Source organism: Sceloporus occidentalis, unplaced genomic scaffold (genome assembly GCF_023333645.1).
Source record: "Sceloporus occidentalis isolate IW3139 unplaced genomic scaffold, rSceOcc1.0.p SCAF_4, whole genome shotgun sequence".
In the NCBI taxonomy this organism is placed as follows: domain Eukaryota; kingdom Metazoa; phylum Chordata; class Lepidosauria; order Squamata; family Phrynosomatidae; genus Sceloporus; species Sceloporus occidentalis.
In genome coordinates, this window is record NW_028316984.1 from 8,846,888 (window position 1) to 8,873,587 (window position 26,700).

At 37.5% G+C, this 26,700-nt stretch overlaps 1 protein-coding gene across 4 annotated transcripts in view; it reads left to right on the forward strand.

Annotated features, from left to right (window-relative positions):
- The window catches only part of AFTPH (aftiphilin), a 52,548-nt gene that overhangs the window by 14,974 nt on the left and 10,874 nt on the right, over window positions 1-26,700 (forward strand). Inside the window, exons 2-9 of one of the 4 annotated variants that reach the window (XM_089519183.1) lie at window positions 3,636-5,442; window positions 15,209-15,357; window positions 15,850-15,976; window positions 16,187-16,243; window positions 17,750-17,872; window positions 21,342-21,402; window positions 22,801-22,884; window positions 25,599-25,722. In XM_089519183.1, coding sequence (XP_089375309.1) covers window positions 3,667-5,442; window positions 15,209-15,357; window positions 15,850-15,976; window positions 16,187-16,243; window positions 17,750-17,872; window positions 21,342-21,402; window positions 22,801-22,884; window positions 25,599-25,722 — 2,501 coding nt within the window. In that variant the 5' untranslated portion in view covers window positions 3,636-3,666. The remainder of the gene's footprint in view (window positions 1-3,635; window positions 5,443-15,208; window positions 15,358-15,849; window positions 15,977-16,186; window positions 16,244-17,749; window positions 17,873-21,341; window positions 21,403-22,800; window positions 22,885-25,598; window positions 25,723-26,700) is intronic. The other 3 variants (XM_089519185.1, XM_089519184.1, XM_089519186.1) reach the window with 3 other exon arrangements.

The window sequence follows — 26,700 nt, forward strand, 5'->3', positions numbered from 1 at the left end:
CCAGAGGACCTTCTCATCAGCCACTCCCAGGCTCTGGAACGACCTGCCGGATGAGATCTGCCATATTATCACCTTGGAAGCCTTTTAAAAGGCTATTAAGATGGATCGCTTCTGGCAGGCCTTCCCAGACTAGGTTAGATCCATTAGATCCATTAGACTTGCCTACAGATATCAAAATTGATGTATACCATCGCCCCCATTCCCCCCTCCTCTAGAGGTAGACTCATTTTTAGTGCTAATCTGCCTGAAATTCTAGTGTATTCATATCGGACAGTTTCAAATCTTTTGATGTTTAATCTTTTTTTAGGGATTGATCACTGTTTTTATGATTGGGGGGAGGGTTGGGGTTTGGGGGTTTTTTAATTGTAATTTTTAATTGTTTGATTTTTTTTAATTATACTGTTGGAATCCTCTTTGATTCCTTTGTGAAAAAGCGGAATACAAATAAATATTATTATTATGAAGTAGACCAAGGCATTTGAAGGGCACCAAGTTGGGAATGGCTCTTTGAGAAGTTTGGTGCACAGCCTTTCTACTTGCAGGAATGAAGAATAGAATATCAATCCGTAGGGAGAGGCGGGATATGAATTATTATTATTATAATTATTATTGTTATTATTAGGAATTAGACGTAATTCAGTTCCCAATAATGTAGTAAATGTGGCAAATTAAACTATTTGCTCTTAGGAAAAACTACTTCAGTACAGATACCCACTATGTAATTGGTTTTGCACCTATGTCTGGAAACATTTTTACAACATTCAGTCTGAAGAATATTGCATGTTTAGTAGTTAATTCTAACAGAGTTGCTAAGCTACCATCACTAGCACTGGTAACTTTTGTAAGACTCCTTGAGTTCTCGATTGGGATGATGATGGTGATAGTATTAGCAGCAAACTGGCAAATGATTTTCTGCTTCATTTGCACATGGTGTTCAGGTCCTCCTTTCTGTCAGGGTCTTATGAAGGGAGTTTCAGGTCAGCTGCTAATTTATAGCCACATCCAGATGTATCTAGCATACACTCTGATATCCAAATAGCTCCTTTTCTTCTTTATTGTTGTCCAGTGAGGGTGCCTGATCCCTTAATGGTACCGTAGTTGCTCAGCTGTAGCAGTCTTTTCTTTCCCAGTTTACCATCTTACTAGCTACTGCTGCCTGTCGCATACACTAATGCTGCATAAATTTAGGTTGCAGAGCAGAGGGATAGAAGAAAAGCAGGATTCTTGTTTCATCTCCTTGTCTGAGAGACTGGTTGCTGTTAGCTCCTTCCCCCTTCAGTGGCAGCCATGCCATCAGGTTACCTGACCTGTTTCCATCCTGGATGGTCCTTATATAAATACTGTAGCATCTGGTGCTTGAGTTAGCTTTCTCCTGTTCGTCCTCCCAATCTCTTGTTCCTGACATTGTTATGATGTGTTAGGTCTTTCAGTTTTTAAGCTACGCACTGGGATTTTATAAGCTGCTTTCAAAACCTTTTTGGTAAAAGATGCTTTAACCACCATAAGCTTCCAAAATGAAAGATTAATGCCTGGCAAAAAATTATTTTAGGTTCCAAATATGTATCTGCCAGTAGTTGAAAAGTAAAAGTATATAAAGGTAGTAATGTGTAACTGGCTTTCAATATGTCTCATTGATTTAACTTATATGAATAAACACATGAGAGAGATATTTAAAGTCTTTCAAAATCTAGGACTGTTTTAATTCTCCCTCAGTAGTGAGGCAAGGGGCCCAAACAGACAGGCCAAAATAAAACTGCTTCAGGCCACTTAGGAAGTGTGCTGTTTAAATTAAGCATGCGTCCTAAGAGGCTGGAAGCCACACTAAAGCCATGCTCTAGTCCTAAGGACTGGAGCGCAGCTTTGGGCCTCTTAAGATGCATGCTTCAGTTAAACAGCATACCTCCAAAGCGGCCCGAAGCAGCTTTATTTTGGCCTGTCTGTTCAGGTGCAAGGATAGAGATGAAATAGAAAAGAACCCCACACCACATTTGTGGCCATGTTTATTTCTTTTCTTTTGAGCGTTTAAGCTTGTTTGCACTGGGCATTATTTTGTTGTGAGAAGCTGAAATGTACCGTATATATTTAACTATAAGTCAACCTCATGTATAAGTCAAGGGCAGGTTTGAGGGACAGAATTACGGATTTTAATATTTCCCATAGATACGTTGAGTGTAAAACTTAGGGACATGCAACAAAGGATCTAAATGATGAAGCAAAGGAAAATGATGCCAAAGAGCCTACAACATTCTTCTCACCCTAAAGGCTGGATGGATGAGAGAGTAGAGGGTAAACTGTCATTGATATTGGGTATACTATCATAATTGTCTTTGCTCTGGCTCTTTTGTGATGATATCCAAGTGTATGATCTATAGACACAAACATAATATCCAGAATGTGTTGGTGCCACATGGTGACATTGGAGTAATACAAATGAACCATAAAATGGTACAAACCACTTTTTAAAAATTAAATATATTAACTCAAACCATCCTAACAAAATCTATAAAACACAACTAAGATAGAAAATTCCCTTTAAAGCTAATAGGTTCTATCTTTCATATGTCGGGGGGGGGGGGGGGCTGAAAAGGCAAATCCTACTGAGAACTCCACTCTCCATACCTTCATTGTGTGAAGGAGGCTTAAGAGTGCTAATTGAATAATAGCTACAGCAGACTTCAGAGGCTTGAAGAACTTTGAGAAGTTCAATTTTTACAGCTGTGGCAAATACTCCATATGGCAAAATTGATGCATCATCTTAGATTAGTTAGGGTAGAGCTAAAATACCTGGGTTTTATACAGTACAGCATGATTTCATTTTGTATACAAATCAGGATTATATGTAAGTATAGTTATCAAAGCCTTTCCGAAGATTATGAAAATTAAACATTCAGTTTATTACAAAAAACTATATAGAATTTTTTCAAACGTCAAGTAGTTTTTATTTACATTTTTACCTGTAAAGGGAAAATATTTTGAATGCATTTCTTTCTGTTAATATACTGACCTAACTGATGTAAGTGTCTTTTGTTTGTTTTCTTTTTTACCTTTCCTTTGTTAGTAGTTATGAATTAGACAACATTTATAATAGAGGGGGAAAAGAGGAGTTCATTTTGGATATGTAGGGTTCCAACTTCAAGAAGGCTAATACACACATCATGTGCTTTAGAGGTATGTGTCAATGGAATTGAGTCCATTATTCTTCAGAGTTCTTCCCCGTACGCATGCATAGGTACCCTTGTGTAGAGTATAATTTATTAACATTAATTCAGACTTGTACAAATAAAGATGTTGTCATATCTAATGGAAAACAAAACCTTCTTAGTAGCTAAGAGATGAGTTTTGTTGTTGTATAACTTCAGGGTCATGTAAGAGTATCCATGGCTGAACAGGGGATTTGAACCAGATTTCCTAGTACAACATTCAAACCACCGCACCATAGTGATCTCCTCCTTGACACACATATGTTTCTGGAGTAGCTTTCCTGTGAAGTAGCGGGTCTTTTCACTTCTGAAAAACAAGACTTGAGAAATACCTGTTGTAATTATTTGATTTACTAAACCAACAAATAGTAAGGTCAATTTGGAAAGGGGATGGTCTAATTGTAGTAATTTTCTTTTTCTTTTTTCTCCTTATAGGTGTAAATTAATTATCGCAAAGAACTGAACAATGGAACCAGATATCATCCGAATGTACTCTTCTTCCCCTCCACCATTAGACAATGGAGCCGATGAGGAGGAGGAGGAGGAGTTTGGTGATTTTGGTGGTTTTTCTGGTGCTGGGAGTACCAGTGTAGGCTTTGACTTCACATCAGATTACTCTGGTTCAACAGAGGAACATAAAACTTCATATAACTCTGATTATGCTGGCAAAGTAGATAACATTATAGCCTTTACTACTGTTCACTACACTAATGATAAAGAAAGCATTACAGAGTTTCCTAGTTCTGTTAAAGGACTTTCTGATAGTCATAAAGAGAAATGTGAGTGTAGAGATTTGAATACATCATGTGATGTTATTCCAGCAGAAGTAAAGAGAACTGGGAAACCAGAATCACCATACCCTGAAATTATTAGAACTGATATGAAAGTTCCAAGTCAGGTCCAGCAAGTAGATAGCTGTAACGGTGAAAGACAACCATGTTCAGAGGTTCTAACAAATGGATTTGTAACACCAGACACAGCAAATTCTCAGGGAGTAGAAGATGTGGACAGTATCAGTGACTCAAAGGGATTAAGAACAATTAGCACTCATAGTACTGAATTAAGTTTAGATTCTATCGCCAGCACAGCAGAGGATTTTGCAGATTTTGCCACGTTCTCAAATCAGCAAACAACCCAGGTAGAAGAAACAGGAAATAAAATATGCAAAAATGCAAATGAAAGAGAAATACTAAGTGTACAGGAAAACAATATTATTAATAGAGCTGGAGAGAGGAAGTCTATGAAGGAAACTACTTCAGATGGAAGCTGTGAATATGAAGGGGAAACTTTAACTGAAGGTGAACAGAGGTGCATTTCAAAAATTAATTTAGTAATCACTGATGACTTGAAAGCTGAGGAGGACTGTACAGCATTGGAACATAACATTGCCTCTTCCTTACAAACAAATGTGAATTCAACAGGCACAACGACAGCTTGTGAAGAAAGAAGAGAGCCTAACACTGGAAATAGCAAAGATCATATATTATGGACCAGTGATACTGCATGTACATTAATGCTTAATGTAAGTAGAGATCAGAGCCTTAGCAGTCTTCCTACAGAAGAGAAGGTTTGTGTTCCTGAAATAGTAAAAAATGGTGAAAGTGGCAAAGGACATACGTCATACAGTGGCTTAAGAGAAGATGATTTTGGTGACTTTGGTACAGTCAGTAATGGATCCCATGTTTTTGTTGATGGTGCTCAAACTTCTGCACACCAAGAACATTTTCAAATCCCAAATGAAAACATCAGTAAACTAAGCAGTGAATGTGGTAACAGAGGGGATGCTCATCAACAGTCAACAAAAATAGCACCTTCTCCACCAAATGAGATTTCAAGCACTGTATTAGAAGACTGCAACACAGCTGATGCTGTTTCTAATATGAAAGTACAATCTCCTGTTGAATTGGAAAATGGGGATGACAGTGAGTTTGGGGACTTTGGTTCAGTAGCAAAAAAGTTTCCAGACTCTGATGACTTTTCAGACTTCAGTTCTGCTGGTTGTGACCAAGGTACAGAGTGGAATGCTTTTGCAGCTGAGCAAAAAGAGAGCTGCTTGTGGGCTGCATTTGAAGATGAACAGGAGGTGGAATCTCATAGTGGAAAAGATGGTTGGCCTTCACATAGGACAGGCTCAACATCTGATGCTGAACATTCAATGAGTCAAATGACCGACAATGTTTCTGCAACATCTTTGCATGGAAGTGGCAGTGGACAATTGCAGGAATTGCCAACCTCAGCTCGGGTAATTACCAAAGTTTGATGGTAGAGTTTTTCACAATTTGCATTATCAAGAGAAATTTAAATAATTTTTTGGTATTTAAGTTGCTGCTTTTGTAGCTCAGTATGCATATTTACTTTGAAGCAATTCTTGTGATCCAGATTCTCTTTATTCATGGATTTTCTATATGCACATATATCAGTTGTCCACAAATTATGTACAAATTAGTAGCAAAAATTATTTCTTTTAGCTAGCAAGAACATAGTAAAAGTGCCACTGAAAACATGCAGAAAGCCTTTTCTTTTCCCCAGCATATGATAGCTTTGTTGTTGCTTTTGTGCCTTCAAATTGTTTCTGACTTTTGGTAACCCTATCATGAGTTTTCTTGGCAAGTTTTGTTCAGAGGAGTTTTCCATTGTCTTTCCCTGGGGCTGAGAGCATGTGACTTGGCCAAGGTCACCCACTGGGTTTCATAGCCATGTGGGGAATGCAACTCTGGTCTCCAGACTCCAGAGTTGTAATCCAATACTCAGAACACAATGCCATGCTGGCTCTCCTCTATCTTACCTTTGAGTTTACCTCTGCTACAGAATTCAGGAAGGAACGTGGAAGTTGGGTAGGGTTTGTATGAAATCAGTTACACAAGGAACTGGGCTCAGGAACAGAGAGAGTCTCAAGGAAATGAAACTGCACTATACAGTTTCTTTACAAGGAATATATTTTCAGGTTAAGTGTGAAGCTGCTACTGAGTTACAGGAAGATATGGAAAGCTTCAGGAGGCTGTGTGGGGAGAGCAGCTTTGCACACAGCAAGGGAAAGAAATTTGCTGAGCACCACTGGAGAGAAATAATGATGTCACAATTTTTTTCCTCCTGGCAGCCTAATTTTGCTACTATAAAGCAGCCTCTTTCACTGAGCATTCTTTCATGTCCTTGGCATGAGTGTGTTTGTTGAAAGGTGAGTGTTGGAGCTGGGTGCAATATGAATTTATTCTAGGCTGCACCAGTAGAAGTATAGCATCAAGACTGAGGGCTGTAATAGTACCACTCTATTCCGCTTTGGTCAGGCCTCACCTGGAATACTGTGTCCAGTTCTGAGCACCACAATTCAAAAAGGATGTTGACAAGCTGGAGCGTGTTCAGAGGAGGGTGATCAAAATGGTGAAGAGTCTGGAAACCATGCCTTATGATGGGAGATTTAGTTAGACTTAGGGAGCTGGGTATGTTTAGCCTGGAGAAGAGAAGGTTAAGAGGTGATATAGCCCTGTTTAAATATTTGGAGGGATGTCATATTGAAGATGGAGCAAACTTGCTTTCTGCTACTCAAGAGGCTAGGGCACAGAATCCTAGTGGATTCAAACTACAAAAAAAGAAATTCCATCTCAACATTAGGAAGAGCTTCCTGAAAGTAAGATCTGTTTGAGAGTAGAACACGCTCCTTTGGTGTGTGGTGGAGTCTCCTTCTTTAGAGGTCTCTAAATAGATGCTAGATGGCTATCTTTAGAGGGTGCTTTGATTGTGAGTTTCTGCATAGCAGGGGGTTGGACTGGATGGCCCTTGAGATCTCTTCCAGCTCTGTGATTCCATGAAACCCTCTGCCTATAGTAAGTGCTTCTCTGATTTACAGACCTTTGTGCTACATTAAATGTTATTCTGGTGAATCTCAAAACCTCAAGAGAATCTTCAAGAGAGGATAGAATCCATGAATGGCAGCAATGGAAGTAGATCTGGACAAGCCCTAGTAGGTGCACAAAGTGCAGTCAGTTGACTCATGGCTAATGTGTTAAATGCCTTTACTCCCAGATAAGTGTTCATAACATTGCGCAGTCACTGTAATCCACTTGTACCCCTTTAGATATATATCTATAGATATATAGATACACACACACATACAGGACAATTTATGTTGCTGCCGAGAATAAATGTAGCTTCTCTTATGATAGTTGTGACAAATCTGTGTGGCTTTCATATTTTATCAAATATTCCAGGAATACTTAGATATTTGAGATGAAAATATAATTTAATACTGGACTGTTGAAATGTGCTTCCTCACAGTGCTACTTATTCTGAAATCTGACCATCCTCCACTTCACTTGGTGGAAAGGAAATTGATTTAATTTGTAGTGGATAAGAATACTAACTTCACTGAAAACTAGCCAGTGCCTTAAGGCCTGACAGACAGCAGTTAAACTTTTATGATGCCTTTATATGAGAGTCATTGAAAATAGGAGTGATATGCTATAGAAGTTACATCTGTTGCACTGAATCTAAAGGAGATTAATGTTAAGACAAGAGGTCTCATACGTTCACAAAAACAGTGGATTTGATCCACTGTTGCCCAAAAGACAAAAATATGTTCAGGTTGTTTTGTGAACTCTTATACAAACCTTAGTGTAAAGCTATAGTCTGTTGGTCCATTAAAAGGTATTGTAAACAACTTCTGCAAAGTCTTGCACCAGAGCTGGCAAGAAACAGATGGGTTTGGGGCCGTTTCTCACATACCATTCTTTGGGTCTGAAAGAGCCTATCCGTGATCAAGCAAGGGCAACAGTAATTTCAATCTAATGTTTTCCATTGATATAATAATATAGGCAACAATTTACTTAAGGCGAAAATAGCATTTCATAATGAAAAGCTGCTTAAGGCCAGTTCACATAAACATTTTATTCATGGCAGTTACTTAATCACTAAGCTCTATATCCATGATTGCCCACTTGAGTGTGTCTCTTGTGTATACTGTATACAGGATCAACAAAAACAGTTTTTAAAAAATTGCTGATACGTTCAGAAGTTCCAGCTGAATATAACCCTGGACATTGACAGGGAACTAGTATGCATGGCTACCAAATTTAGAATTCACATTTTAGACAATATCCTAGTTCCCTATACATGATAGTTTACAAAATTCATTGCAAAGAGATTTACATTTGAGGAAAAAACAAATGCCATCAGGACATGCTAGTTACAGCAACAACCTAAAACAGCTACAGAAAACTTACACATCAAAATCTTCCAGAGGTGGTGTGTCTTGAAGCTCTTTCAAAACATCATTGGAGAAACAATGGTGACCAGATGGGGCAAAAGTTACAGAATCTGTGCCTGATAGTATATAAGTATTCTCATCTGCAGTTTGCATGATGCAATCAGTCATTGGTAAGCATTGCTTACCATTCTCATGGCTTAGGACCATCAACACCACATTTTTTCTTTATGTGATAAAAGGAACAATATAAATATGGAACAACTGCAGTCACTTCTTTAGTGGGTTTGTTCTGTTATCCGGCTTCTTTACTTCCTTTCCAATGTTGGTTACATTCTGTCTCATTAGTAAAGTCCTTTCTTGCCTCATTTTCTGGCCACATTTGTCACATTTTCTGTCTGACATGCACTTGTTGTTGGCCCTCCATACCAAGAGTACCCATCATGTGGAAGCAGCAACACCTCCTGTCACTTCCCAGTGTAACCCCTTTCTCTCTTGCAATTAGGCTTTTGACCATTTTGAATTATGTTCATGCACACAGTCCCTCTCAGCAGGTCTTACTTCAAATTGTAGACTGAAATTGCAACATCTATGTGCTGTGTGGTGCATACATCCCACTGAAGTCAGTGATGCTTCCTTCTCAGCAGAATGGTATTGCATTTTACTGTATAAAGCTTTAAAATGCTATGAGTTATTGAAAAATAAGTGTGTAAAAGTAATGTAAAGAAAACAAAGGGTTTTTCCCCCCACCTAATAAGGCTGGTAAGACATCATACAGCTTGGACATTGTGACAATTTGGGGGAAAGGGGCAGGAACACCTACAGGGCATCACTGAATTGTTTTTGCCCCTAATCACTTTGGGAGGCAAACTGAAGGAGCCTGTAAAAGATTAGAGGGCAGAAAGGGGAACTTTTCTGACTAGCTGCATCAATTGTTGTGAAATTGGGATTTCTTTAAAAAAAATGTTGTTGAAGCCTTTGCAACTCTTGGAATCATGTGTCTGTTTTGTAAATTCCCCCAGAGTCAAATAGATTTCATAATCTTTTCAAGAGCAGATACCTTAAACATGGGGCAGACACCTCTGTAAAACCAACTGCAAAACCAACAATGTGAACTGAGGCTGCAAGTACGGCAGCCAGTGTAGCAGGCAAAAGAGAAGTCATGAGAGGTGTACAGTATTCTGCATGGCCTAAATTAATTATTTTGTTTCCTTAAATTAATAGGAGTGTGAGAGTAATTAATTTCTCTCACTTTCATTATATGGTATGCATCAAATCCATTCTGTTTCAACAAATTTTCAATACGCTCATTCTCTCTCTGTTAGCCCAACCTTCTGCCCCTTCATTGTCAGCCCCACCCCGGTTTCTTTCCCTGTCCCAGTTGCTCTGACTCATGCATATGTGCATAGTCATTTTCACAGGCAGAGAGGAAACACATACACACATATACTCACATTATTGTTGCTAATGGCATTCTCTCTTCATGACTGCTCTGTTTTTTCATCCTCTCCCTGCAAAATAAATGACTAACAAGAGCCAGCAGGACATGAGTGCAGCTGCATCCTATTTTATGTTTTTCGGCAACTGTTTTACAGAGATCTTACCTTTCATAATGAATAGCAGCCATGGATGACTCCATCCTCCACAAGTTTATCTAATCCTCTTTCCAAGCCATCCAAGTTAGCAGCCACCATTATGCCTTTTGGCAGCTCCTTCCCCAAGTCTTTTCTTACATCATGACAACTCTTGTTCCTGTCCTCTTCTCCTCAGCTTGTAGCTACCCTGTTTGCATTCCCCCTTCTTTCTTATCCAACCTCCCTTATGGGCAGACACTTCTGCCTCTGGCCTTGTCACTTTTTCACTCTTGGCTTCTAGAATATTGCTGAAGTCTCACATCGAATCAGTATGGTAGGAGCCAAGTATTGATTTTTTTGCCAAATTATTTATTTGTAAAAGAGGCAGGGGATGAATAAAACACTTCCATGTTATGAACATGCTTTGATTTTTTTGTTTGAAAAGGTACAACATTGTACAACATATTTGACTTTCTGTTGAATAATTTTTTCATCTACTGGATATAAATTTATACTATATGTGCTCAGGTCTTTTTTTAAAAAAGCATTAGACTGAACTACATCAATGTTTTAATGTTTTATCAGTGCAAAGGTGTGTGCCAACAACAACAAAAATGGATGGGGAGAGTCAAGTAGGAAAAACCTTGGGATTTTATCCAAGCATCCACCTCTTAATCCACTAAACTGATGCATTAATTTAAGATTTTCAGCATGCATATGAAACTAAGTAAAGTAAGGAATGTTGAGGTTGATAGTCTAGGAGTATTTGTTATCTGAACAATTTTTCTGCATTATTTTTTAAAACTTATGCAGAACTTGCATTTTATCCTTAAAAATCTGCCCAGAGAGCATCTGCATAAAAATGAAAGGGGAGGGAAACAACAAGGATGTTATGGTGGGAGTCTGCTACAGACCCCCAAGTCAGATGGAGGATTTGGATGATGCCTTTCTAGAACAGATGACTACACACTCAGAAAGGAGACATGAAGTAGTGATGGAGGACTTCAACTATCCTGATATCTGCTGGAATTCAAACTCAGCCAAATCCTCAAGGTCTAGCAAATTCCTCACTTACCTCGAAGACAATTTCATTATACAAAAGATGGAAGAGGCAACAAGGGGGCCAGCTATTTTAGATATGATTCTAACCAACAAGGATGACTTGGTTAATGAAGTGCAAGTGATGGGATCATTAGGTGGAAGTGACCATGTTCTCCTGGAGTTTGTTATACAATGGAAAGGAGAAGCCAGGCAGAGTCAGACAAGCATTCTAGACTTTAGTACAGAGGATTTCAGTAAACTTAGATAAATACTGGGAGTGATCCCATGGGCAGGAATACTATAAGAGAAGGGAGTTCAGAACGGATGGGAGTTTCTGAAAAGGGAGATACTGAAGGCACAATTTCAAACAGTTCCAGTGAGAAAGTAAAATGGGAGGTGTCTCAAGAAACCAGGATGGATGACTAAAGAACTTTCAACTGAGCTAAGTTTTAAATGAAAGATGTATAAGAAATGGAAAAAGGGAGAAATCATGAAAAAGGAATTCAAAGAAATAGCAGGCATGTGTAGAGGTAAAGTCAGAAAAGCGCAGAATGAACTAAGGCTTGCTAGAGAGGTTAAAAAGAATAAAAAAGGGGTTTGGGGGATATGTCAGCCACAAAAGGAAGAAGGAAATGGTAGGACAACTACGTGGAGAAGATGGCAATATGCTAACAGGGGACAGAGAAAAGACAGAATTACTCAGCATCTGCTTTGCCTCAGTGTTCTCAGAAAAAGAAAAGGGTGCTCAGCCTGAGGATAATGGAGCAGAGGACAGAATAGGGGAATTTCAGCACAGAATAAGTAAAGATATAGTACAGGAATATCTTGTTACTCTAAATGAAGTTAAGTCTCCAGGACCAGATGAACTACATCCAAGAGTATTAAAAGAACTGGCAAATGTAATATCTGAGTCATTGGCAATAATCTTTGAAAACTCCTGGAGAACAGGAGAAGTCCCAGCAGACTGGAGGAGGGCAAATGTTGTTCCCATCTTCAAAAAGGGAGGGGGGGAGATGATCCCAACAATTATTGTCCAGTTAGTCTAACATTAATACCAGGAAGGATTCTAGAACAGATCATTAAGGAGAGAGTCTGTGAACATCTAGAAGGCAATTCCATAATCACAAAAAGTCAACATAGGTTTCAGAGAAACAAGTCATGCCAGACAAATCTTATCTCTTTCTTTGATAAAATCACCAGCTTGGTAGATGAAGGGAATGCTGTGGATATCGTATATCTTGATTTCAGTAAGGCTTTTGACAGGGTTCCCCATGACATTCTTGCAAACAAGCTAGTAAAATGTGGGCTAGACAACATAAATGTTACATGGATTTGTAACTGGTTGACCGACGAACCCAAAGGGTGCTCAACAATGGCTCCTTTTCACCCTGGAGAGAAGTGACCAGTGGGGTCCCACAGGGCTCTGTCCTGGGCCCAGTGTTATTCAACATCTTTATCAATGACTGGATGACAGAATTGGGGGCATATTCATCAAATTTGCAGATGACACCAAATTAGAAGAAATAGCTGATACTCCAGAGGACAGGATCAAAATTCAAAATGTCCTGAATAGACTACAAAGCTGGGCCAAAGCTAACAAAATGAACTTCAACAGGGAGAAATGTAAGGTACTGCACAGATATAGGATGGGGGACACCTGACTGAATGAAAGTACGTGTGAAAGGGATCTAGGATTCCAAGTAGACCACAAGTTGAACATGAGTCAACAGTGTGATGCGGTAGCTAAAAAGGCCAATGCAATTTTAGGCTGCATCGATAAAAGTATTGTGTCTAGATCAAGAGAAGTAATAGTGCCACTATATTCTGCTTTGGTCAGGCCCGACCTGGAATATTATGTCCAGTTCTGGGCACCACAATTCAAAAAGGACACTGAGAAACTGGAGCATGTCCAAAGGAGGGCGACTAAAATGGTGAAGGGCCTGGAAACCATGCCCTATGAGGAGCGTCTGAGGGAGCTGGGGATGTATAGCCTGGAGAAGAGAAGGTTAAGAGGTGATATGATAGCCCTGTTTAAATATTTGAAGAGATCTCATATTGAGGAGGGAGCAAGCTTGTTTTCTGTTGCTCCAGAGAACAGGACCCTGGAGCAATGGATGCAAACTACAGTAAAAGAGATTCCACCTCAACATTAGGAGGAACTTTCTGACAGTAAGGGCTGTTCGACAGTGGAACACATTCCTTCGGAGTGTAGTGGAGTCTCTTTCTTTGGAGGTCTTTAAGCAGAGGCTGGATGGCCATCTGTCACAGGGGATGCTTTGATCTGGATTTCCTCTGCTTAAAGACCTCCAAAGAAAGAGACAAAGGTAATCTGGGAGGTCCATGTTGGCAGAGCCATGCTCTTTAACTTCTTCTATCCTTCTCACTTTCTCTCTAAGCGGAAGGACAAATCAGAGATATGAAGTGATTACTAGAAGAGGGCTTTTCAAGTTAGTGTGAGGGTTGCAGAATTGCCCCTGTCTTAAAGGATAAGTTGCATAAATAAACATTTGAAGTCCAGTAGTTTGAAAAATAAAAATAATGTAGCTAATGACAGTTACTGCCTAGTTTGGGAAGGGGCTTTTTTGCTTGTTTTCATTCAGAGCTGTAATAGTAACTATAGTTTATGGAGCTTATATGTGGTGGACGCATTTATTGGCATGTGTTGTACAGGGTGTTGTGATGGAGAAATTAAAAGTGAACTATGCCTTTTTTTTTACTGGAAATTTTCCCATTTTTAAATAAAAGGCAAATGCAGAGGTTCCTGCTTGTGAGTGTGAACACAGCGCTATCTGCTTGGGTAGCATTGGCATTGGTAAGATTTTATAGTGACAGGGATAGTGCAAATATCTTCTTATTCACTAGAATCCTGCATATAGTATACACAGCCATACATGTCTACTCAGAGGTAAGTCTTTCTGTATCCAGTGGGGTTTTCCCTAGAAAAGTGGTATAGGATTATTGCCCAGGTTGTCATAATGCTTCAAAGTTATAAATGTAAGTGTAAAAGCCTCAGTTTTATAACAACATGTCTACTTTCTACTCTGTTCTAGTAATGTTAGTCCCATTTTTCCATAGGAAGATTTATGCTAAACCTTATTCTTAGGTTCGTATTTTCTCATCTACTGTAGCAATAGACATAGCTCATTTTGGAAGCAGATACATCCCTGCTTTTTCTATATATGATGTAAACAAGTTATTTAGTAAAGACAGCAAAATGGAAAGAAGGAATTAAATAATCAAAGCTGTTAAGCTTATCTCTTCATTAACTGATGTTAGTGCAAGATGAATCAATGAGATGTAGCTGGCATTGGCTTGTACCCTTATTTAGCTGTGCGAGAAGTGAAGTAGTCCATTCTTGCTGAGGTATATTCCACAGGAAAAAATGTTTAACAAGAAGCAAAGGTTATACAGTGGAAACATAGCACCGAGACTTGTCCACCAGAACTTAGTAACAGAAAGACTTTGACTATTCCTTTGTTACTAAGGGCCTGAACAGACAGGCCAAAATAAAGCTGCTTTGGGTCACTTTGGAGGTATGCATTTTAATTGATGCATGTGTTCTAAGAGGCTGGAAGCCGTGCCAAAGTCATTCTCCAGTGCTAAGGACTGGAGCAGAGCTTTGTTGCAGCTTCTGGACTCTTAAGATGTGTGTGTCATTTAAACAGCATACCTCCAAAGTGACACAAAGCAGCTTTATTTTGGCCTGTCTGTTCAGGCCCTATGTTTATGTTGTACCTTTGAGCATGATCAGGGAGCATCTCCTCCCTAGTCCCAAATCGAGTTGGACAGAGGGGCAGAGAATATAATATACCCATAGTTGTGGTAGTTTAGTGTAACTGAACAGATGATCTTCAGCTCCTCTTACTTCAGATATGAGGCGTGGGGGTGGGGGTGGTCTAAGGTTAGCTTGCCACCATGGCAAGAACACCTTCTCAAACAAGATCCCTAGTTGTCCTTTTAATCACCTTTTACTAGAGAAAAATGGATTATTCATCATGGAAAGTAGAATTATGGGCTACTGGTTATCAGTTTCATAAAGCATTTTCCTTTTACTTTAGTTTAAATTACTTGTTTTTGTAATCTGTGCTTCAGATTAATACCTCATGGCTGTCATTTCTTATTCTCATCTTCCTTAACTCTTAAAAAATCTGATTTGCATAATTTTCAGCTATTTGGTTTTGTGTGTCTTGATGCAGACAGTGCTCCTAAATCGTCTAGAACGAATATTTGAAGCCTGTTTTCCTTCTGTACCTGTTCCTGATATGGAAGAGGAGATAGCTCCTTTGAATCTCTTGTTGGAAGTGGGTAATAAGCCTGGAAGAACAGAAGAGGCCTCATCAGAAAGGTATATTTTATTTAATATGAGAGATACCTAGAGAAAAATTGTAAAATTTTATTCATGTTTTTGAGATGTTACAGTGGAAATATTTCAGTGAGTCCAAACAGTAACACATTTTAGGTTGCTTATACTTTTTGTTTTTTTAAAAAGTATCATTTGTATTGTCAAGGATTAATGGTTTGGTGGTTTCTTGTTATGTACAAATGAGGCAGTTAATTAGATTGTGGTTTATTATAAACTCTTCATGCACTTATTATGTAAAATTAAAGGGGAACACCATTCTGTTTTCTACAGACATCTTGTAATTACGTTGGAATAAAAACTGTTCTGAGAATTTATCCCATTGTTACTTCCCTAGAGGCTTGGGGTTAGGATATGAGTTTAATTGGGACTTCTTAATAGGCTGGTCACTTAAAGAGTCAGAATAAAGTGTTTGAAGCTGTTGAGTGCCACCATTTCCCCTCCACTGTTTCACTAGATATATAACTGACTCTCTAGGGAACTGCTTGATGTGTGGGCAGAGCTTCAAGATATCCATGATGCTTATGGATTGAAATATCAGTGGGGAGGCTCCCACAGCAACAAAAAGCTCCTTTGCTCCTTGGGAATCGACACCAGAAACATTGTGAGTTATCATTAAAACCACCGTTTCTTCCATTCTCTTTTCTCTGTTTTATTGGCATGCAGATCAGAATGCAGTTGTATTCATAAATTAAATTTTATAAGTAAAGAAATGATAGCAGCCCTTTTTCCATCAAGGGCCTTGGGTCTAACTGGATAACTTTGCAGTTAAATTACTTTCACTCTAATTCTTTGAAAATGTCTTTTATCTTAGCTCTTCACAGGAAACAAGAAGCAACCTTTTATAGTGCCCATGTATGCAGCAGGACTGGTAAGTTAAGAGTTTTGTTTCCATTTAAAATTTCCTGATTTCCATCTAGAATTTCCATTCCATTCTAATTTCCATTCCGCAATTATTGTAATTTTGGTACATTTGCTAACTTTTTAAGGCTATTTTACACTCCATCAAATTGTAAAGGAATGATATATCAGGGATTTTTTGAGCTTCATGATTCCAGCCTTTGCTCTACACTATTCCTGGAGCTGGGAAGTTAGTACACTGTGGCAGTATGCTACTGTATACTTATTGCAGGATCAAGTGTGAGATGGGTGTAGTTTTCATGTCCTATTTGTGAGCTTCCCATCACCTTCTGGTGGGCAACTGAGGGTACAGAATGCTGGACTAGATAGACCTTTGATCTGATTCAGTATGTCTGTTCTTACACAGTTATTTGTTACAACCAAACCATATTTTGGATCTTGGGCTATAACAAAGACCTATTTTTCATTTGTATATTCCAGTTTTTTCCCTCATGCTCTGGTTCATAATATGTATACTTTTTCTTGGCATCTGAATAGGACAAATTATGATTACTACAATTTTGCCTACAGACAAAACAAATCCACATTTTTACCTGGATTTCCACTTCTGGTTTGGAGGTGACGATTTATATTTATTGTAGAGTGGCCAATGAGAAAGAGAGTGAGAGGGGTAAGGGAGGAGAGAATACATCTGAGTCAGGCTAGTGTTTTCCCACGATGTAAAATTATATTCCATCTTTAGCCAGATCATTTTAATAACAAATTCTGGCAATTCAGATGATTCTGAGAACAACTGCAAATTTTTGTCTTTTTGCCTGTCTTTTCAGATGTCTCTTACAGCCAGAGAAAAACTCTGCCTTTGGCTGTACTACTGTATATTATGCTTTCCTCTGAAGTTCTTATCAAACTAAAACAGTGCACCTCTGGGTCTGTGTCAATGTATATTTGTTCAGCAACATATAAGCAACAATTACAATAAAGTACATTGAAACGGAGGTATAAAAAATGTTGACTGAACATAGGTTTAGTATACAATGCAAATAGCTTATTTCATAGAAAACCCTGTCACTTTCTTCTTTTCTTTTCACTATTTAGTGTCCAAACCACGATACTGGAACTAAAGAACTGCATTAATTGACAGATTTTTCTTTCACTATAAAATAACTTCATAAAATAATAACATTATTTCCCAGATGAGATAATGCTAACATTATTTTCCAGGCTTTTAAAAATGCTAAATAATAAGTAAAGGAAATATTCACTTTACCAGATAGTATTTTTATTTTCAAGGGGTAATTTTTTTAGAGCTGGTGTGGGACATGTGTGGGTGATTTGATATTGGATGGCAGTTCCCATCATCCCTCACAATTGGCACTGCTGCCTAGTGATGATGAGAGTTGCACTGCAACATCTGGAGGGCAATATGATCACCACCACTGTTTAAGGGTTTTACTTATTGTTGTTCCAACAGCATGATAATAAAACAGAACTTGCAATGTGATGTCTTGATTTCTAGGGTATGTTAGAGCCTACTAAGGAACCCCTGAAACCAATATCTGCTGCAGAAAAAATAGCTTCCATAGGACAGACTCCCCCTGTATCACCAGAGATGAATATGTGTGCACCTGATCAGTTCCAGGTAATAAAAAGAAAGAAAGTAAGAGAGAGAGAGAAATAGAGAAACACCATGAAGAAGATGGGCTGTTGGTCTATGTCTGGCAAATACAAATATACTTTCGTGTGCTCATTCTCTTGGACTTTTTGTGTTTCTATCCTATACTTTTTTGTTGTTACTTATTTTAACATTATCTCTATTTTACTTGTACTTCTGCAAGCTATCTTAGAAGAGCATGTAACTAACTCTCATCAAAGTCTGGAATTGCCTGCCCAAAAAGAGGAGACACATATCTATAAAGGGTGCTAGCACTCCTCATACTTACTACAGTTTTTAAAAGGCTGCTCTCATCATGCACTGAATCTTAACATCAAAGTTTCTAATAGATTGATTGGTCTCTTAACAATTTTCCTTTTTTTCCTCACTTAAAACTCTTGGTATAATGTAGAAACTAAATATAGAGAGTTGTCCTTTATAGTATTTTTTCAACACTCCTACTTTTAGCATTTGAAAGACATGCTGTGTTTCAGTTATAAACCATCACTTTTTATAACTGTGTATTCAGTAGAATTCAAATACCTAGCTTTGTTAGTCTGGGGAATCAGTGTGCAAAGGGATCTTTTAGCACTTTTGAGACTAATTGAAAGAAAGAAGCTGGTAGCATGAGCTTTCATCTACTTCATCAGATGCATGGGGTGGAATGGATGGTTCAGGGACAGACTTAAATAAACAGGCTATGTGTGACAGAATGACAATAGAAATGCCAAACTTTATGGTTATGGAAATGATATGACAAGTTCATGCGGGGTCTTTTGGCTAGTTCATCAAATTTACTTTCTGCTTCTCACACTACATTCCAATAATAATTCCTATGGTTATCAACTCACCTTGGCTTTAGACAACCTCCTGGATTGTTAAAACATAACTTGTCATCTCATATGCACCTGCATATTCAATATGAGGTTCCTCCAGTATTCAAATTTCTTAAGTTGCAAGGTGACTGGAAGGACTGGATCTGCAATGTACTTCTAAGGTTTTGAGCATAACTAAACATAAAATGGGCTTGGATTTTCATTTAATTTATGGGATTTTTATTTTGTTATCTTGTTTTTTCTAAAATCCAGATAGCGACATATTCAAAAATGAGTGAGGTGATCAGATCAGGCTTCATTAGAAAGGAGCACTTTTAATTAGGCAGTACATGCCCCACAAGATTTTGGTCTAATGAGATAATTTCTATATTGTGTTCTCTTTCTAATTAGACCAAACACTGAAGTAATCTCCTGTTGAAATATTAGATTTTTTTTAAAATTAAAGAATCCCGGCTTTTAAATGTGCATAATTAGTAATTTCATTCTTTACTACTAGCTGAAAAACCATGTTGTCTGGAACTTACTTACAATGAATGATAGTAAATGATTTCTTTACCACTGTTGGATATCCTCAAATGTAACTGATGCTGGCATGGAAATTGTCATAGCCATAGACATAGATGTCAGTCAAGTGGGTAGATTGCTGAGCTTTGTCCAAAGAGATGAACAAAGTGACTGAACTTCCCAGCAGAGGGCAGGCTAGGAGATCCTCATCCATGAGTGCATATACTGGATATAAGGGATCATGTTCCCCCATATGTAGCACTCTGTTCTGCAATGTTAAACTTTCAGAATCGGTTGAAAAGCAAATATTTGAATATATTCAGGTATATTTTAAATCTTGTAAAATAGTACAAGTAGGACAAATCTGCCTTTGTCCACTACACTGTTTTAATATTGTTCTGCAAATTGTAATCACCATGCCAAAAGAAAGGGAGATTGAGATTTTATGGAACAATCTGCTACCATGCTTTGATTCTGTCCTGGCTCTGTCTTGTTGTGAGAGGGAGAAGTAAATTATTGAAGTATAGATAATAGAGAAGGGATGTGGTGGCTTAGTGGTTAAGATGGCAGTTCTGACGATCAGAAGATCGGAAGGTTGGCAGTTCAAGGCCCAAGGGCTGCATGATGGGTGAGCTCCTGTCACTAGTCCCAGCTTCTGCCAACCTCACAGTTCAAAAGCATGCAAATGCAAGTAGATAAATATGTACCACTTTGATGGGAAGGTAACAGGTGTAGGCATGCTGGCCACATGATCACCAGAGTCGTATTTGGACAATGCTGGCTCTTTGGCTTAGTAAAGGAGATGAGCACTGCCTCCTACGACTAGATATTCATGTCAAGGGACTAGCTTTACCCTTATAGATAATAGAAGCAGCAAGTGGTGAGGTAGGGGCAGCACAAACACATGAAGGGAGATGGATCTCAAGATTGTAATGAATCTAAAGATGGCCTTGTTTTTTGCAAATAAAATTGATTAAAATCTCCAAGAGCCAGTACAGTTTTCTTCTTTTCCGCATAGAACGAACTTCCCTAAAATTCAAAGAGATTGCTTCAAAAGCAAATCCTAGTAGTGCTCTTGTTACTGTGCTGGATACAGAGTTGCACTCTGTAGAATTCAACTCATTCTGGACGAAGAATAGAAAGTGCCCAAACACAATCCCTCATTCCTGCACCACTGCTTCTTTTAAAGACTTCTCTAAAAGGATTAGAAGACATTCCAGGACAGCGTGGAAGATGGCACTTGGAAGGGAAAAGGGAAATGCATAAAGTTCATTGTCTTGTCCCCTTCCTCTTGCAGGAGGCTTCCACCAGATCCTGGTACCCTCCATAAATGGAGGAAACTCCTTTTGGGGTGGGACCTGGTCACAATCCAAACTAACATTTAATGCAATTATAAAGTGACATTAATTGTCATCCTGTGCCTCTCCTGCCTTATGTGTCCAAAAAACAAAAACAAAAAAACCTGAGGTCATGTTTAAAGTCATTATTTAGCAAGCTTCTTCTTTGTAACCTCCATGCTGGCCACCGAGTCCAAACTGAAAACCACAAAGGTTTCTATATCCTAGCCCAATGTATTAACAATTCAATCCAGTTACGTGCCCATAAGTCCACTGATCTTTAATCTCCATAGTTTGGCGTGCAACAAATATTGCTAACCGCTTTGAAATAGTTCTTTAAAGAGCATTTCATTCTACTGTTTTTACCCAACTGTTGCCTTGTATCTATGTAATTGTATTGCTAGTGACTCCTTTTTATATTTTCAAAACTGAAGAGCTGATAAAACTGTGTTGTGTTGGAAGCTGATTGTTTCCCTATCATCTCGATACAGAGTGTGCCTGTAGCACTAGCATAATATCGTCACTTCTTTCTGTATTTTGGCAGGGGTGCCCACATACATTTTTAGGCTTGGCCACTCTAGGAACAGACTATATATAAATTATAGTTGTTTATAGATTACATGAGAGGGTAATTTTTATGACTTCATTGTGAACTCAAAATTTGTTCTTTGGCTTTTCAAATGTTGCGTTTTTGCTTGCATGCAGAAAAAAATTCACACAAGACATTTTATTATGCTATAACCTAACTGTAAAATCTGATTTCTGACTTTTCAACTCTAGGAATCTCTACCACCTGTCCAGTTTGACTGGAGTAGCAGTGGCCTTACTAACCCTTTAGATGGTACGTCTCTCCGTAGAGCCTCTAGCACCAGAGCTAGAGTTAAGAAAGCTACAAAGTTCAGACAAACATCTCTCTGCTGATATTTTTAAATATATATATAATATATATATTTCTTAACTTTGGAAATTCAGGCTTTCTTTCTTTTTAGCTATGCCCAATTTAAAGCAATTTGTAATGCTTAAGAGCAAGGTAAGACATTATTTTGCTGAGTTTGTATTTCATACACCTGTGGTCTAAAATACTGCATTACATGTTTAAAGACTGGAATAGTTAAGTGATTTTTACTTGACACTAGAACTCTTGCCCCCAAAAAGTCCTGTCTATATAGACTTCTTGGTAAAGTTCTAAATGGCAAAATCAAGTGTATTGATAGTTGCTTCCAAGCACAGTTTTTAACAACCCATATTTGCAACGAGTGCACTTTAATTTAAAAAAATTAAAATGTACAGATACTATATAAGATGAAATATTAGTCCACTTTAATTTTTATTCATTTATGCTATGAAATTTACTACTTGAATAAATCTTCTGTTAATGGCAAACAAATTGTATTCTTTTGGTTTTTTTCTGGTTTAATTGCCAAGAACATGAACACAACTTCAAAATCTAAATGTTTCTAAATTAAACGAAAATTTACCAGACAGTAACACAGTTTGTCTCTTCTGTTAAATGCAGTTGAACCTATCATAATTAATGGCCACATCAGTGACTTGAAAACATTACTGTACAATGTTTAAAGCTGTAAGAACTTTGATTGATATCAAGGTGCTGAAGGAAAGCCTGGATGGACTCTTTTGCTGTTGTCTGGTGTCTTACTACTTCAGTCAGTTCATCATGCCTTCTTATAACAATTTCTTTAAAATGTATTCCTGATTTTTCTGTTTCAGTATTAAAGGGGAACTATATAGTTTGCCACTGAGAACTTGTATTTAATGAGAACCATTGTTGCCAATGTGTATATTCACTGTTTTGCTAACCTACTGACAATCCACTACCTTAAACTAGCAGTTCAGTTTGTCAGTATCTTAAATTTTGTAGTGACTCTTGGCTTTGCATTCAAAGAATGGTTCTGAATGTTTCCCTTTAATTGGACACATCTTTTCTGAATCTCTCTGGTTCTGTCCATTTTTCTAAAAAATATGGGCTAGCTTTTAAGTTATTAGTGATGGAATATTTGTTGCATATGTACATGAGAATGTACACTGACTTGTTAACATCTTAGAAACTGCAAACTAATCTTGTAAGCACTATTTATGTTAATTATAAAAACACAATGTAATAAGTACTAATTATAACTGGCATGTTCAAGTGTGTGTCTTACCCCCTTTTTACACATAAATTCCTACCTTGGCTTACCTTCTATATGGCTGCCTACCAACACGGTCACTGAATTTCAAGCTAGTGGAGGTTCCACTCTTCTGAACCTTGATTTCTTTGGTCCCGTGGATGACAGTAGCTCTAGCACCACCACCACTATCCCAGGTCAGCAGAGTCCTAAACACTGCAAATTTAATCTTTTAACATTCTTACTAAAAGCATGAGCTGCATTTTGTGACTTTCCTACAAACAAGAATATCTGTGCTTTAATTTTCTTTAAGATACCCACTTTGATACAGTCTCCTCTTTCATTATTTGTCTTCAGTGGACAATTAATGCAACTTGACCTGTTCTATAGATCTGTAAACAGGGAATGTTGGTAATTTTAAAATATCAGAAATGTGAACAACCTTACTGAACGTTCATGTATATCATAACTTAAAGTACAGTTAGAACAAAAGACCAATATTGCTGAATATGTGTTTCTGAAAATGTCTTCCTTGGTCTTTGTATTACTTAGAAGTAAGTCTCATTGGTCTTAATACATAAAATCTACAGAAGATACCTTCAACTTCACTTAGCAGTAATGATGTTCCTAGGAAGAACTGGCACTTGGCAGCTTTGTGGAAAAGCTGTGCAGTTGATATTTTAGACAAGACAAGATAAATGTATTGTAGCTCTATATGACATTTAGATACTTTAAACTGCTTCATGTTAAATATGAAAATAATTGCACATTCAGGAGAAAATCTGGTAAGACACTATATACTTTCACAGTATAGGCTGCTTCCATTTCTTCTTCTTGAAAATATCGATACCTCTTACTCCACCGTGAAATATTCATCTATAAAAAAACTGAATTGCAAAGAACTTTTAAGTATTAAGTGGTAGCACTGCTGTATGGTTAAGAAAACACTTGTGCCCTTTGTATTTTTATGAGGAGTAGAAGATCTCCCACATACCCAGTCCAGCACAGTGCTTGAGTCAGCAGAGCAGGCCTGTTTTGTATACTCATGAATACATTGTGAGGGGGAGGGAGAACAGGGCTCTGCTATGTTCCGTGAAAATGTTTTTATGGGTGGAAAGAACATGCCCTTGCTTTTGTGTCTGCAGGGGTTTTCCTTCCTTTTGCTAAGATAATTAAGGCAGAGTTTAACATTTCATTAGAACTGATAAGTTGATCATATGCAGGTATTTGGAAATGAAAAGTACAGATGAGATCTATGTTAACAATGTATAACTTCACACAGTAGTTTTAAATTTTTAAATCCATTAGTGCATTTTAATTTCAAAAATGATGGTCATTATTAGTACATGCATTTTGGCAGCTACTAAAATGCAGTTTGACTTCTGATACATCCATCTGAAATTATCATTTTGAAGTCACATTATCATTTTTTCTGGGTTCTCATTTGGATTTTGTCATCCAATCCACAACATTGCCTGTAGGTTTTCTGGCTTGTTTCTTGGAAAGTCATTTGCTTCTAGCCTGGAGCTATGTTTGTGGGTTATGTATGTCAGAGTATATGTTTGTGTGTCTAAGCTGGGAGCTTGGTCTATATTTTGTTCCTGAAGTACTTCAGTCTTATTAAGGCTTCTGATATGCCCATTTCCCACTAAAATACTGTAAATATTTTGTATGTGAACTAAAATATTTAAATCAGAACCTGTGTCAGCAAAATTCTTCATACGTTTGAAAAGCCTTTTCATGTTTTCAAACACCTTGTTAAATTTAATGAAATAATATCTGTTACAACATATCTATAATAATTCCATAATCATATACTAAGCTGATCAGTGCAAACTAATTAATGATGCTGTATTTGACAAATGGCTTGGAAATATTATTTGCAACATGCTACTGTGTCCTTTAAAATCAACAGACATTTTAGATTTTTAAAATCACAATTACGTAGAGCTTTACAAATCAGCGTACATTACTGGGATTTCAGAAGTTTTATGTCTTGTTTATTCTATATGTGCCTCCTCCAAAGGCCTGTGCCTTTTATGTTTTACAGGTTCTGTAAACATCTGACAGTATTTTTTTAAAACAAAGTATACTGGTTTCATATTGATATCTGAACGTAAAACTTCTAATGGAATAGTTAACGAGATTGGGATGTCAGTACTATGCCATTTTTGGCTTAATTGAAGGTTTACGTCTCTAATTATACAAAATAGTATGAACACACCATTTAATATTCACAGAACTCATTTTTGAAAAAAAATTCAGCTGTTTTTCTTGGAGTCATTGTCAAAATTACCAAAAAATATAAACCTCCCCCCTTGCTTTTGTCACCATTTTGTACTCCTGGGTGTGCCAGGTTTAAAAAAAAAGATTGAATTTTTGTCCAGTTTGCCCAGATAACATGGTTTATAAAGCTTTTTTCTTTTTCATAATAATCTTTGTTGTTGTTGTTGTTGTTAAGGAGATTTTTGGTTCCCCAAATCCCTCCTACTATAAACATGTTCTATTGGAAGGTGAGAAACTAGACAAAAGATTGAAACAACGCTTATACGTTATTGAAAAGGAAGAGGAAGTGGCATGAGCACTTCACTTAACACTTGTATGTTCTATAGAAGCTAATGGAAGCTTAAAAGCACCATGTATCATTCTCTCATGATCTGAAACCATTTCTAGTTTATGTCAAAAGAAAACTATTGTTCAATATTATTGTTTGCTTCTGGCTGACATCATATATGCCTTATCTGTAGTTCTATTTTCTGCCAGGAGTAGAATTAACATTGTGTTTGATTTGTTTACAATAAATGTTGATAGTTCAGATGTTTACAGAATATGGAAGTATAGATTCCTAAATTGAGAGGAAACATTTCACACCTATTTTCATCAATCACTCATTATGATTTTATGCTATAAGGTGTGGATCCAGAATTGTACGAGCTGACAACCTCCAAGCTGGAAACTTCCAATACCACCAGTAAAGTAACAGATGCATTTGCAAAGCTAATGTCTACAGTGGAGAAAGCAAGCTCATCAGCAAAGTAAGTCATTGTGACTAATGAATCCTTTAATTCTTGAAAACTGAAACTTATGAGACCAAAGTTGAATCTGAAACTTAAGAAACCAAAGCTGAATTTCTTATATTAACAAGTGGATCCTAGTGGGGTTCAGTGTTCATGCAAGCCCAGTCATGTAAGCAATTTGCACTTGTGCAACAAGACCTCCTGGACTCCTTGTGTGACCAGTTCTCAATGATTGTCAAGAGGTCAGCTGACAAGCGAGTCAGGCCTTGATAGGCATAGCTCCAGTCCCACCATATATATTTCCTCCCTCCCTCTTTACACAAACTTGGACAGCTATGCTGGGATAGTTTTTCACTTCATCAGTGCACAAATAGGATCTCAGACTACCATATAAACCTCATGTTAAAATTAGGCTTCCTTGGCCTCAAGAATATGAAACTCCCTGTGCTTCCAAGATGGTGATGACTTCGTCATGTCAGAACTTCTCTAACTTTCAGCTTGTCAACACCAATATGTAGCCTTCTGGCAGTTGATCTGCAGTGATGAAAGCTCTTTGACATGTCGCAAGACCAGTACACAGCTTCACATATCATAAGCTTAGCTGAAAACGTAGCTTGCTTACAGGTGATAGCATGGGCATAATTTCTGTGCTGTTCTAACTAAAGTCCATATTTTGTGTTATCACTCCATAGTGAAAATATTTCTTATATTTTTTATAATTTTTATTAGTATTATAACCTACATACAGTAGTATTTAAAAAAATCTTTTACATGCTTTAACACATACAATATATAGTAAATTACATTAATTATCCATTCTTTACTACCTTATCTAAATCTTATTCATATCAAACCATCTAATATTAAACCAGTAATTTTAAAAAACCCACATAAAATTGTTATTAATATCTTCATTCTTCTTACTGTCTTCTTTTCATCATATACTATTCATAATTCCACAAAGGTATAATACTATTAATTTTATCATTAATTCGT